Consider the following 13441-nt stretch of genomic DNA (forward strand, 5'->3'; position numbering starts at 1 on the left):
GGAGGGACGACCAGATCCTGAGTGAGACTTTCTGAGGAGAGATGATCAGATCCTGAGGGGAGACTTCCTGAGGCGGGGCGACCGGATCCCGAGTGAGACTTTCTGAGGAGAGATGATCGGATCCTGAGGGGAGACTTCCTGAGGAGGGACCACCAGATCCCGAGTGAGGCTTCCTGAGGAGAGATGATTGGATCCTGAGGGGAGACTTCCTGAGGCGGGGCGACCGGATCCCGAGTGAGGCAGAAGAGGGATGACCAGATCTGGAGACTTTCTGAGGAGGGACGACCAGATCCCGAGTGAGGCTTCCTGAGGAGGGATGACCAGATCCGGAGACTTCCTGAGGAGGGACGACCAGATCCTGAGTGAGACTTTCTGAGGAGAGATGATCAGATCCTGAGGGGAGACTTCCTGAGGCGGGGCGACTGGATCCCGAGTGAGACTTTCTGAGGAGAGATGATTGGATCCTGAGGGGAGACTTCCTGAGGAGGGACCACCAGATCCCGAGTGAGGCTTCCTGAGGAGAGATGATTGGATCCTGAGGGGAGACTTCCTGAGGCGGGGCGACCGGATCCCGAGTGAGGCAGAAGAGGGATGACCAGATCTGGAGACTTTCTGAGGAGGGACGACCAGATCCCGAGTGAGGCTTCCTGAGGAGGGACGACCGGATCCCGAGTGAGGCTTTCTGAGGAGAGATGATTGGATCCTGAGGGGAGACTTCCTGAGGAGGGACGACCAGATCCCGAGGCTTCCTGAGGAGGGATGACCAGATCCGGAGACTTCCTGAGGAGGGACGAACGGATCCCGAGTGAGAGTTTCTGAGGAGAGATGATTGGATCCTGAGGGGAGACTTCCTGAGGAGGGACGACCAGATCCCGAGGCTTCCTGAGGAGGGATGACCAGATCCGGAGACTTCCTGAGGAGGGACGAACGGATCCCGAGTGAGAGTTTCTGAGGAGAGATGATTGGATCCTGAGGGGAGACTTCCTGAGGAGGGACGACCAGATCCCGAGGCTTCCTGAGGAGGGATGACCAGATCCAAGTAAGAGTTTCTGAAGGGGGATGATTGGATCCTGAGGGGAGGCTTCCCGAGGAGGGACGACTAGATCTGAAGACTTCCTGAGGAGGGATGACCGGATCCCAGGTGAGGCTTCTTGAGGCGGGGCGACCGGATCCCGAGTGAGACTTTCCGAGGAGAGATGATTGGATCCTGAGGGGAAGCTTCCTGAGGAGGGACGACCAGACCCAAGCGAGGCTTCCCGAGGAGGGACGACTCGAAAGGCTGGCAATACCATCGGGACGAGCCAGAGGTCAAGGTGGAGCCGTGGCCGGCGAGTCGTGGCGAGACCCTCCCGAGCCGCTCTCCACCCCCCCACCCCCGAGGCCAGCAGGGTGACCGGCCCCCCGCTGTGCGCGCACGGGGGACACCCGCCTCCTGCCGGCCTCCGCGGTCCCTCCGCACCCCTCTCCGCGGCTCCCGGCTTCCTGAGGCCTCCGCCGGCACCGCAGCCGGGCCCGCACGCACCGAGCGCCCGCAGCAGGCCGGCCCGTGGGGGGGAAGGGCCCTGGCTCCCCGGACGGGAGCCGAGCCGGTGCCCGGTCCGCGGCCGCCTCCCGCTCCGGCCTCGGGGGGGGGGGGGGGGGGCGGCGCCGGGGAGTGCGGTCACTCTCCGCACCGACATCCGTCACCTCCTCCCTGGAGCCTCTGGCTTCTGTCACGTCGGCGCCGCAAACGTCACGGTGCCCGCCGTGGCTCGGGCGGGAAAAGACTGGCCCGATCACTTCACGGGCCCTGAGGGACTCGGGGACATCGGCGCCGGGTCCCCCCACTCCCGCACCTCGGGCGGGGGGCGGTGCTGCCTCGGTCACAGCCCGGGGATCCCGGGACAACCGGCCTCTGACTCCACGCACGCGGGCCAGGTGCTCGGGCCCCGGCCCGCTGGCCGGGGGACAGGTTAGGGGCACGGGGCCAGGGCCACCAGAATGTCAGTGGAGACACCTGTTGGTGTCACGTGGCAGACCCCGGCTGCTGCCCCGTCCCCGGGTCCCGGGCTGCACCGCGAGGGTGGGAGGCCGGTGCGTGCTGGGGGGAGCGCCCGGATGCTTCCTCACCCTCCGGCCCGAGGGGGCCCCGCGGAGCCCGGGCGGCACCTTCTCCGGAGGAGGGCCCGTGGCCTCGTGTCACGGGGCAGAGGGCCCGGGCCCGGCTCTTCCCTCCCGGAGACGGTGCTTCCTCACACTTCCCCCACGGGGGCGGCACTCAGGGCCTCACGAGCAGACCCACGGCACCCCGCGCCCCGGCCGCCCGCAGCTCCCCGGGGTCCACCGGCCCCAGGACCGGCGCCCCCGGGACCAGAGGCGGGAGGCATCGCCCCCTCCCGTCCCCGGGGATGGAAAGAGAGACAGGTTCGGTGCCTCCCTGGCCTGGGACCGTGCTCACGGGGGAGAAGGCTCTCGGTGACAACTGCCCGAGAGAGTCAATTAGGCAAGTTGGGGGCGGGGGGCTCGGCATCCGCAAGCTGCTGGCAGCGGTAGGACGGCGAATCGTTAAAAAGACCAGTTTTACCTTCTTTACCGAGTCAGCTCACGTTCTTGAAGACGAGTTCCAAGCCTGAGAACGTACGGCACCCACCCCCAACCCAGACGGCCGTCCTTCACCTCTGTGCCCCTGCCCCCCAGCCCCCGGGCACGAAGGGCGGTGGCGCAGGGCTGGTCTGGTGCCGCCCCCTCCCTGACGCGCAGATCCCGAGCACGGCACCTGCCCTCGGGGGTCTCGCTCGTCTGCACGGGACCCGCGCTGGCAGACACGCCAGGTGCCCAGCTCCCGCAGAGCCTGTCTCCCCCCGGACAACGTGCCGGGGGCACAGGGGGACAAGACCCCGTTCCCACCCTCCGGCCCAGAAAACGAATTAAGGAGAACGACACAAGCAGGGACGGTAAAACTCACGTTTATTAAGCGACTACCGTGTGCCAAGAAACTAAGAGGTGCCTGGCCAGCAGTCAAGGCCTGGTGTCCGGGGCCCCCTCCGATGTGCCCAAGCCCAGCCACACGGCCCACGGACGCGACTGCCACGCCACCCTGCGAGCGCAGTGGGAGCGCGGCACTGGGCGGCGGGGATCCCCTGGTCCCGAACCAGCAGAGAGCGGCCCACGCGGGTCCCAGCCTGCAGGCCAGCTAGCCAGCTGCGGGGACACTGCCCGTCTCCACCTCAGGGTCCCTGGCAAAGTCACATTCCCTACGGTCCCCCCCAAGTGCCGTGCTGCCCTCTGCCCCGGCACCGACACGGTTTGGTCACCACCGGAGAAACCTCCCGAGCGCTCAGCGCAGGCTTCCCCCAGGCTGGCTCTCCTCGCCCTTCCGGTTTGGGCCCCGTGACCTGCTCCGTGTAGACCACCGGCAGGACCACCCTCGACTCCTTCAATCTCCCGCATCCTTCTGTGCAGACCACGTGCGGGACCGCCGCAACTCCCTGGACCTTCCAGAGCCTTCCTAGCCTCGCTCCTTGGTTTTCCTTGTCTGGAATCTCTCTCCCAGACATGTCTTCTGTTACGAGTTAAACCGTGTTCCTCAAAATATTAGGTTCGAATCCCAACCCCCAGAGCCTGCCAACGCGGCCAGATTTGAAAACGACGTCTTTACACCGTATTCCAGTCCAGGCGAGGTCAGACTGAGGTCGCGGGAGCCCTAAATCCCACGAACGGCGTCCTTAAAAGAAAAGGGCGATTTGGACACAGAGATACACGCGGAGAAGAACACCCCGGGAAGGCCGAGGCAGGGGTGGGGTGAGGCGTCGACAAGCCCGCAGCACCAGCAGCTCAGAGACAAACAGCAGAGCCTCCCCGAGAGCCCCCAGAAAGTCACCAGCCCTGCTCCCGGCTTCATTTTGGACCTTCTGGCTTCCAGAGGATGAAAAGTAAATTTCTACCGTTCTAAACCACCGAGTTTACGACAACGACACGGCAGCCACAGGAAATGAACACGTCTGCTTCTCCCCGACGCTTCCACTGGCGGAACCAGGGTCACAGACGCTCTAGTACGTACCGAGCACTAGCTGTGCCAGGCAGCGGGCCAGGCTAGGGACACAGCGAAGAATAATTCGGTAACGTGCCAACTCAGGAGCCCCGGCAACCTGTCAAAGCGCTGCAGTTACCCCAGGACTGCCAAGAGGGAATGGGGGAGGGGATGTCTGAGTGGGCCCTGAAGGCCGAGCACAAGTTCGCCGGGCAAAGTCCTGCTCAAATAGATGCTGAGGACAAGCCGTGTACTTCCTGCTCTCTCGCCTCCCTCAACGCTCCGAGCGTGGGTGTAAGACCCGCGCCTCTCAGCCCCTCACACCCAGCCAGCAAGACCCCCACCTGTTCCCTGCCACAGCGCCAAGGTAACACGCGCACTGCCAATCCCGTCAGTACAGATCGGGCGAGGGCCTAAACGGAAGACCCGTTTTCCAGGGTCAGCGAGTTCCCCTCTTTTCCACCTGATGCCTGGGGACATCAGGCGCTCTGGCACGCGGTTTTGCCCGAAGACTTCCGGGAGCTTTAACGGGGCGTGAGCGCAAAGCGCAGATAGTTAGATGGGTGCTAAGCCAAAAGAGGCTTTGGAAACAGTGTCTGCGCTCATCACGTTCGAGCTCCAAAAAGGCAAGGTGCCAGGAAACCCCCCTGGATTGCCCGAGGGTGCCTCTGAGCCGATCGTTTGACCCTGTGTTTAGCCAGGCGCTCCCAGCGCGACAGTCACTGGCGACAGGTGACCCTGGAGCCACTGTGCGGGTCTGTCTCCCCGCGAGCCACTTAACAGCAACCACGCTTGTCTTCACTATGCCTCAGTTTCCCTATCTGTAAAACGAACACAGTACCTGCCTGCCACAAAGAGTTAAGATCCGTAAAGCCCGGCGAGCAGGGCCAGGCAATGCAGAAAGTGCTCGGTGTTTACTAAACAAACGCAAACGTCGCACTTCTGCCCCTTCTCAGGTGCTCTTTCCCGTTCGCAGCTCGCTGACGTCCACTCGCCAAAACCGGCCGCAGCAAAGGCAGTCTGCAGACAGGCAAGAGGCAGAGGACAAGGTCCACAAGGTCCTGGCGAGCCCCTAAGCAAGAGGGGCCGCGGTCGTGAAGGCGAACCCCGCCGGCGAGAAGCAGCCAGTGGGGAACCGAGGCGCACCGCTGACCCGAGACTCCCCAGGGCGAAAAAGAAACCAGGGCAGCTGCCAGAGACGCCGAGAAAATGCAAACGGGAATGGCTAACACCGATTTTCTTCTGAACTTGCCTTCTACGGAGAAACAGAAGACTTAAAATCCCGGACCCAAAGCGTAAGGCTTCTGGTAAAGGTGCCCCCACACCCACGTGAGCGTGATCTCGGTAAAACCACAAGGCCAAACTTACAGGACGCGGGGAAAGGCTGTAAAGCGAATCGGTAAAGTTTCTGTTAGGTGAGGAGGCTGGCCGGGGTGTCAGGCTGAAAAACAATGTGACACGCGAGTAAGGGCCGCGGCGCGCGGCGGGCGGGTCGGCCCCGGGGCTGCCGCGCTCCGGGCCGGGCTCCGGGGCCGCGCGGGCTCGGCGCCCCGCGCTCCACGCGCCCCCGCGGGCCTCGCAGGGCCGGGCCCCCGTGCGCCCGGGGCCCCGCCGCCGCCCGCGCCGCCCCGGCCGCCGCCGGCCCGGCCCCGCCGGGCGGGCCCGGGCTCCGTCCCCCCGCCGAGCGGGGCGCGGGCGGCGCGGGGGGCGGCGGGGTCGCGGCCGTCGGCTGCGCCCCGGCTTTGTTCGCGCCCCGCGCCCGCCGGCAGCCCGCGCCTCGGCCCCGCGCGCCCCGGCCTCGCGCGCCCGCCCCGGCCCACCTTCTGGATGGTTTGCTGCGTGACCTCCCCTTTGCCTCGCGGCCGGGCGGACGCGAAGGCCACCGACATGGTCGCGCGCGGGATCTGCCCGAGCTCCTCGGGGCTTCTGCTCCGGCGGCGCTCGGCGGCCCCGGGCGCTCATTCTCCGCAGTCGCTGGGGGGGGGCGGGGGCCGCGGGGGGCGCCGCGCCGTGGGCTCGCCCGCCCCGCCGGCCCCTGCGTCGCCCCCGGGCCCGCCGCGCCGCCGCCCCCGCGCGCCGTCCGCCCCCCCAGGCCGAGCCCCCGGCGGCGCCCCGCGTCGGCCGCTCTGCGCCCCGCGCCCGGCCCTCCACCACCGAGCCGCCCCCCGCTCTCGGTCGCCGGTGGTTCGGCCCGGCCCCGCCCCGACGCGCGCGCACGTCAGCCGGACGCCGCCTGACGCCGCCCGACGCCGCCGTAAGGCGCCGGACGCCAGCAGCGCAGTGCGCGGCGGCGGGGGCGGGCAGGCGCGCGACGCGGGAGCAGAGGCGTCGTGAATCGCGGGCCGCGCGGCCGTGAGTGTGCGCTTTTCCCCGGCTCCGCCGCCGCCGCCGCCGCGCCGCGCCGCCGGCATGAGCTACGACCGCGCCATCACCGTCTTCTCGCCCGACGGCCACCTTTTCCAAGTGGAGTACGCGCAGGAGGCCGTGAAGAAGGGCTCGACCGCGGTGAGCGGCGGCCGGCGGGGCCTGGCGTGCGGGGCGGGTGGCGAGAGCGGGGCGGCGGAGGCTGGTGCGCGCCGGGCTCCCGGGGTCGGCCCGGGTTCGCCCGTGCTCACGGCCTCCGCCGTAGGGATGCGCTTTGTTCGGGCGGCTCTCGTGGAGCCCCGGGGTCGTTGGTGTCGCTGAAGGAAGCGGGGCGGGGGCCCGTTTGGGACCTGCGGATGCTGGGACGGCCGCGCAGGCGGGCGCAGGAGAGTCTGGGGCCACTGCCCTCCTGCCGGTGGGTTCTCACCGAAGGGTGGCAGTGCTACATGTGTGCCAGTGACTTCGCACGGGCGCTCGCGAGGCCGGCGCGCTCGGTGTGAGCGCTGAGCCTTGGAGTACCGGTTTCTCTTTCCCTCGGGCGTCTCCAGGGTGTATGAGCGGCCGTGGGACGGCCATTTTGGCGGGTCACCCTGCAGGGCCCTGCTTGGGCCCTGGGCCGTGGGCGCGGGTGCGGGCGCCTAGCAGCAGGGCTGGGTCGTTGTTGGCTCGGTGACTCCTTCACGTCCGTAAGCAACTTAAGTGAGCCGCACCCCTGCGGTCCCGGCCAGGGGACTTCCCCACTGGGGACGGCAGTGGTCCTGGAAGCCCAGGTGCGCTTCAGGAACAAAGGGAAGCAGGCTCTCCGGGGCGGCGGTGCCACCGGGAGCCCTCCACCGGGTCGGGCAGCTTGGCGATCATTCTCCTGCTGCCATCTGAGCACAGATCTGACGTTTGGGCCACCATTTGAAATTTGGATGGGGGATGCGTTTGAGACACCTGTGGGTCTGTTTCCTGGTGTTACTGGTTTTCCTCTTACCTGCTGCTGTCTCGGAGGTTCGCGGGCACAGAGAAAAAGGACACAGCTCTGGGCGATGAAGTGCTTTCATTTCCTGAATCTCTTCTGAAATTCAGGTCCAAAATCCATCTTTTGGCCCAACTCGGGTTAAAGAACACTGGGAGAGGAGCTGCTTGGACACTCCCCGGCCCCCGTACTCCCTCGGGCCAGCCAGGGTGGCTTTGCTTAATCCTCCCAGCATCTCTGAGCCTGGCTCCCTTTTCCCAGGGGAACCTGGAGGGTCACCTAAGAGCATGAAGAGCCTTGAAGTCAGAAACACAGATCGGTGTTTTTCCACCGTGGCCTGGGACGGGGGGTGGGGGTGGGGGGCACGGGCTGGAATTTTGCGCCCCAAGGGGTGTTTGCCACCCGGTGCAGACCTGTTTCTTTGCCTGTGAAGTGCTGCCAGCTGACATCTAGGGGTAGAGGTGGGCAGGGCAGCCCCAGGGCCCGCAGTGCCTGGGCTGAGATGTGTTGCTCCTTGGAGCGTTGCCCCGTTTCTATCCGATCCTGCCCTGACGGGGTCGAGGGATCACTTGTCCAGTGGGAGATTTTTCCATGTTTCCGAAACGCCCTCCTCTCCTGTACAGGATCTGCTATATGCAGAGAGCAAGCTAATTCCTGGGAATAATTGTTAAGATGTTAAGAGTTGTCCTTCCACTTGAGGGCAAACCAGACCTTCCCCAGAGCTGTGCACAGGTGTGCCGCGGGGGGGGGGGGGGGGGGGGGGGTGTTGTTTCAATGTTTTTTTTACTTAGAGAGGGAGCGTGTGCACACGTGAGCAGGGCAAGGGCAGAATCTCAAGCAGGCTCTGCACTGCCAGCGCAGAGCCCGACTCGGGGGCTCGATCTCACAAGCCACTGGGAGATCATGACCTGAGTGGAAACCAAGAACTGGATGCTTAACTGACCGAGCCACCCAGGTGCCCCCAGCGTGGGTTTTAATATGCTTCACAACTACAGAAACATTGCTTTCGAGGCATTTGTCTCAAATGTCAGGATCTCGGGCTTAAAAGCCTTGCATGTGTCTCTTTGATTCTCCCGGTTGAAGGTATATACACAACAGTTACTGTGTTGTAATTGAGACTTCGTATCAGTACGTTCAGTGCACAGGAGTGGGCGCCCAGGTCGTGATGCTTGGGCCAGCTCTGCCAGAAATGGGTCAGTATCTGTGATCTGCGAAGCGTGGGGCCCCCACCCCCAGGGTGTTCGCAGGTCCCGGTTACCATCTGCTAAGCGCCCTGAGCCTGATGGCAAAACCTCTCGTTGCTTTCTTAAGCACCGTGTTGGTTTTTATTGAAGGTCGGTGTGCGAGGGAAGGACATCGTTGTTCTGGGCGTGGAGAAGAAATCGGTGGCCAAACTGCAGGATGAGAGAACCGTCCGCAAGATCTGCGCGTTGGATGACAACGTCTGCATGGCGTTCGCAGGTGAGTGGGGCCCGTGCCCTGGTCCTCAGAGGCCCTTATTAGCACTTTGGAGGCCGTCTCAGCGGGTTGGCTTTTGGAAGATCTGGAAAGTGGGGAAACTAAAGTCGTTTAAAAGGAGTCGATTGGGACCTTTGCCAGCTTCACCAAAGCTTCCGGGGGTGGGAGGCGTTGCTGTTGCCGGCGCATGACTGGATCACAGTCTGGAGACAGGCCTGGCGAGCCTGGCTTTCGCCGACCACAGTTCCCTGCCGTGGGGCATGATGTGTGCCCCGGGCACTCTCGTGGCTTCCCGAGCTCCTCTGTGCGGGTCCACTCTAGCAAGCTCCCAATTTACGTAAACTAACCTAGGGACTGACGTGTCTTGTCCGAGGCCTCTGTGCACAGCCAGAGGACGATCACCCCGGCGTCCATCACCCAGATGACCGGAGAGCTGGGTTTCAGAGGACTGGCTGGAGTATGTAACTGCCGTGTGGTCGTGTGACCTGTGCCGTCCCCGATGGGAGCCGATGAGGCGTGGCTCCGGTGGCAGTCTTTGTGCTGTTGCAGGGCTCACTGCGGACGCGAGGATAGTCATCAACAGGGCCCGGGTGGAGTGCCAGAGCCACCGGCTGACCGTGGAGGACCCAGTCACCGTGGAGTACATCACCCGCTACATTGCCAGTCTGAAGCAGGTGGGCATCCCGCCACAGTAGTTCATGGTACCTGTGTGTACCTGTTTGCAGAGGTCCCTTCAGGGGAATCAGAAAACTGCTCTAATTCCACGCACAGTCCCGATCTTTGTGCAAATGTAACTTGCCGTAGGTTATCCACTTTGGTGGCATTGTTTGCGTTTAGTGGCGTGGGACGGTCCAAATTCACGTTTCTGAAGGGACATGGTAGTCTCTGTCTTGATGTCCTGAATGGTTGGCTTCCAAGCATTTGGGAGGAGCTGAGAGCCACCTCCACCCTCTGGTGACGTGCCGGTCGTTTTAAAGTCAAGTGTGTAGCCAAAGCGCGTGTGTTGTCAGAGTGGCTCCAGTGGTCTCGGTTGTGCTCTACGATGCGTTCGGTTGTGGGCAGGTCTTGCACACCTTTCTGAGCCAAACTGCACAAGAGAAGGAGGACCGCTGAGTAGTCCGGGCTCACGTCCCTCATCGTTGGAACTGCAGATAACTTGAATGTCTCCATCCCTTCAGCGAAGGCTCAGCTGTTGGGAACGCCGTGTGCGTGTGTGTGTGTGTGTGAGAGAGAGAGAGAGAGAGAGAGAGGGGGGACTTAGGGTGGGTTCCACGGGGCCTTTCGTGCTGAGGCATTAACATGGTCCTTCTCCCGCCAGCGCTACACGCAGAGCAATGGGCGCAGGCCGTTCGGCATCTCCGCCCTCATCGTGGGTTTCGACTTTGACGGCACCCCCAGACTCTATCAGACGGACCCCTCGGGGACGTACCATGCCTGGAAGGTGAGGCCCTGACAAAACAGAGGGTCTTCAGGCGGTCTCGCCAGTAAAAAGTTGCAGAGGCCACCGGAAGGTACCGGGTCTCCTGCTGGTGTAAGGAGGCCGTGTCCTGCTGGTGCGCGTGCACGCGTACTCACTACCCGTTTGTTCTGTGACGCTCCTGCTGATAGAGCGAAGGAGTCATTGGGCAGTGCTGTTTGAGACCGTGTCCAAGGATAGGGAGCAATGGGGGTATGTGGCGCGAAGCACAGTCACCCGTGTGTCTTTCAGTAACAAAGGAGAATCCCACTCGTGGCTGAGGATCAGCACCAGTTCCAAATAGCTCTTTGGGAAAGGAGTCCATAGGGCAGGACCAAGGGGCCAGGCTGCCTCTGACACGGCTGGCCCAGGCAGCTGCGGTCTTGTCCTCGGGCTGGTTCTGGATTGTCGTGCCCCGCACCGTAGAACACATTCCTCTTTCAGGCTAATGCTATAGGCCGGGGCGCCAAGTCCGTGCGTGAGTTTCTGGAGAAGAATTACACTGACGAAGCCATCGAGACAGACGATCTGACCATTAAGTTGGTTATCAAGGCCCTCCTGGAAGTACGTTTGCATTTGAAATCTGGTGCTTGGGCTGGGCAGAATGGACAGCACAGAAGTGGGCGGCTGTGTGCAGGCAGCAGGAGCGGGGGCGGTGAGGCTGCTGGCGGTAATGCTGGGCGCCCCAGGGCTTGCTCGGCCGGGCCCTGCCCCGGTGCTGTCAGCTCCCTCATGCGGTTGGGGCAATCAAGGACCGAGTTGCTGGTCCGAGGGCATGCTCAGGTGAGGAGCGGCAGAGGCAGGACGGGAGCCAGCAGGTGTGGAACTTTCCACTCAGAGCACACTGCTGCTAAGATTGGGGGATGAGGAGAATGGGGACTAGTGGCTGGGAGCTGTGGCCTTGGGCTTTGTCAGTACTTGGGAGATGCTGGCAGGTAAAGCCAAAGAGGCAGGGGAGTGGCCAGAAGGGCCAGGCTGGCGTCCAGCTGTTGGGCTTTGGGGGGGGGGGGTGGGCAGGGGGGCTGGGAGCCTAGCTGCTGTGTGGAAGCAGGGGTGGCGGGGCGGGTGGTGCTGGTGCCATGCAGGTAGGCACCTGGCCTTATTCTTCGCTTTTCAAGGTGGTTCAGTCTGGCGGCAAAAACATTGAATTGGCTGTCATGAGACGTGATCAACCCCTCAAGGTAATCACCGAGGTCGTCTGGTGTCCTTTGCTCTGGAGCATCCCCAGGGATGGTGCGGGGGCGGGGGGGGGGGTGGTGGTGGGAACAGGGACCCTACTCCTGTGGCGCTTGTGCTCCAGGAGATTTCTTCCCAAGGCTCCCCACAAACAAGTGGAAGAGTAAGCATCATCGTGTGGGTCTCCGGGGGAGGCTGGGGCTCGCGTGGCTGCTGGGCACGTTGAAAAGCTGCCGCAGGCCTGTGGCAAGCTGACCGGTGTCACCCGGATCAGGCGCGCACACCCTAGTTTTTCTGTTAGAAGCTGCTGTGAGGTGCATGTGGCTGGAGCCCCAGAGCTTTCCTCCCCAGAGGGGGTGCTGGTTCCCTGGTGCCTTGTGTGCTTTGGAGGCTAACTGTAAACTTCCTTTGGTAGATTTTAAATCCTGAAGAAATTGAGAAGTATGTTGCTGAAATTGAGAAAGAGAAGGAGGAAAACGAAAAGAAGAAACAGAAGAAAGCATCATGATGATGAAATCTTGAATTGATTTTTAAATTCAAATCATGGATTTTCAAAGCGATACATAGGCATTTCCCTCCGCTCCTCTACTGTCCAAGGGTTCTGCAATAAACTTCCTATTTGTTAACCTTTCCTTCAGAGCGTGTGTCTCTTGGGTGCAATCAGGACGGCTCTGTAGAAAGGGGGTCTTCCCCTCGCTGCGTCTGAGCGCTCTCCTTAGTGTTGCGCTCTCCTCTGTGCTCTGGAAGTCGCCAAGCTACTGGTGGCGGGCCAGGGGCGTCCAGCTTTTCGGTTTGGGAGTCCAGCAGTGCCAGGAGCACACGCCAAACGTGACGGCTGCTGTAGACAGGCGCGCGGCATTAGAGACAGACGCCAAGACTCCCGAGTTTCTCTTCCCAGAGGGGCTAGCAGACGGACCTTGTTCCTTCCTGACGGACACACGTCAGGGAACACGTGGCGCCCAGTTGGTTTTCACTCAGGATCCCACAGAGCAGCAGCCGTGTTCAGAACGAGTCGTTCCTGGTTTCCCTAGATCAAGTCTTCGCACCTGTGTGCTCTCCCTGGAGTTCCTGGTGCTGATTGTCCCCTGTGCCCCCTGTGCTTGCTCTCCCGCCAGAGGTGGCCCTTCCAGGTTCCAGCCAGCAGCAGCCTCGCCCTCACCCCTGCAGCTTCACAGCTTCACAGGAAGCTCTGCCACCAGTCCCCGTGACAGGACCACCGTCGGGCACCCCTGCCCCACCAGGCGATGGCACAAAGGGCTCTTTGAGTCCCTGGGCCGGCTGCCCTGCCGGCTGTGCCCTTGGGATTCCAGGGCGCTGCTCCCACCTCCGTCTGCAGCTTCCCTCACTGGGTTCTCACTGAATGGCACATATATATTTGATTTAGAAAGGAGTAAAAACGCCCAGATACGTTTTGAGCTCAGTGTAAAATGTAGAATTGTCAAAACGTCAGCATAGAGCGTCAGTAGTGAAGTTAGTCATTGTGGTAACCTGCCTAGTGCGACCGCTGAGTCACCTACTTCGTGGAGGATTCGTGTTTTGGCCACCTGCATCTGACTATGGAAGATTTTAACATTTTATTGGCCAAGGATGTCAGTTGTTTCCCCCAAAAAGAAGGTTGCTAAGAACTTGTTGAAATTGTGAAACTGACCACGGTGCCGTGCCATTGCAGGCCAGCCCCCCGCTGCTTGGGCCTGCTCTGGGCCCAGCGGAACCACAGGCAGGCACCGAGGGAGCGGTGACACGGTGGATGGGGCGGGCCTTTCAAAGACCCCCAGAAACCCATTTCAGTGATGCGGGGCGCTTTTGGTCCAAACAGCCACGTCTTCTGGATGGTGCGGGGTCCAACCCTGGAACAGGCCACAGGGCACAGAGGACACAGGAGCTCCAAGCAGCCTGGGGTGGGGGGGTGGGGGGGTGGGGGTGGGGGGTGGGCAGGCATCTCCCAGGCAGGTTTACTGTGGACAGAGCTTTTAGAACCAGCTCTTGTCCCATGTCTGGAGAGCAGAGCCCCTTGTTC

General features: G+C 62.6%; 2 protein-coding genes across 6 annotated transcripts in view; one reads left to right on the forward strand and one right to left on the reverse strand.

Annotated features, from left to right (window-relative positions):
- The window catches only part of SS18L1 (SS18L1 subunit of BAF chromatin remodeling complex), a 30443-nt gene extending 24369 nt beyond the window's left edge, over positions 1-6074 (reverse strand). Inside the window, exons 1-2 of one of the 5 annotated variants that reach the window (XM_045444048.1) lie at positions 5830-6067; positions 5378-5450 (exon numbers count right to left, since the gene is read on the reverse strand). Coding sequence is in view for 3 of the 5 variants with exons in the window: in XM_045444043.1 (XP_045299999.1) it covers positions 5830-5898 (69 nt within the window). In the remaining 2 variants the exon portion in view is untranslated. Of the gene's footprint in view, positions 1-5377; positions 5451-5829 lie in introns of all 5 variants that reach the window. The other 4 variants (XM_045444044.1, XM_045444043.1, XM_045444045.1 and 1 more) reach the window with 4 other exon arrangements.
- A 184-nt stretch (positions 6075-6258) lies between these two features.
- On the forward strand, positions 6259-12055 carry PSMA7 (proteasome 20S subunit alpha 7). The gene is made up of 7 exons (XM_045444058.1): positions 6259-6514; positions 8669-8795; positions 9342-9466; positions 10111-10233; positions 10693-10812; positions 11367-11429; positions 11840-12055. The coding sequence occupies exons 1-7, from the start codon at positions 6419-6421 to the stop codon at positions 11930-11932; spliced, it is 747 nt and encodes a 248-aa protein (XP_045300014.1). The 5' UTR covers positions 6259-6418; the 3' UTR covers positions 11933-12055.
- The last annotated feature ends 1386 nt before the right edge of the window (positions 12056-13441 follow it).

This window comes from Leopardus geoffroyi, chromosome A3 (assembly GCF_018350155.1).
Source record: "Leopardus geoffroyi isolate Oge1 chromosome A3, O.geoffroyi_Oge1_pat1.0, whole genome shotgun sequence".
Classification (NCBI taxonomy): domain Eukaryota; kingdom Metazoa; phylum Chordata; class Mammalia; order Carnivora; family Felidae; genus Leopardus; species Leopardus geoffroyi.

Excerpts from the sequence above, each read along its gene's own strand:
- PSMA7 (XM_045444058.1), top strand. The coding sequence starts at position 6,419 with ATGAGCTACGACCGCGCCATCACCGTCTTCTCGCCCGACGGCCACCTT. Across the intron at positions 10,234-10,692 it reads GGACGTACCATGCCTGGAAG|GCTAATGCTATAGGCCGGGG; the intron begins GTGAGGCCCTGA and ends TTCCTCTTTCAG. Across the intron at positions 11,430-11,839 it reads GACGTGATCAACCCCTCAAG|ATTTTAAATCCTGAAGAAAT; the intron begins GTAATCACCGAG and ends TTCCTTTGGTAG.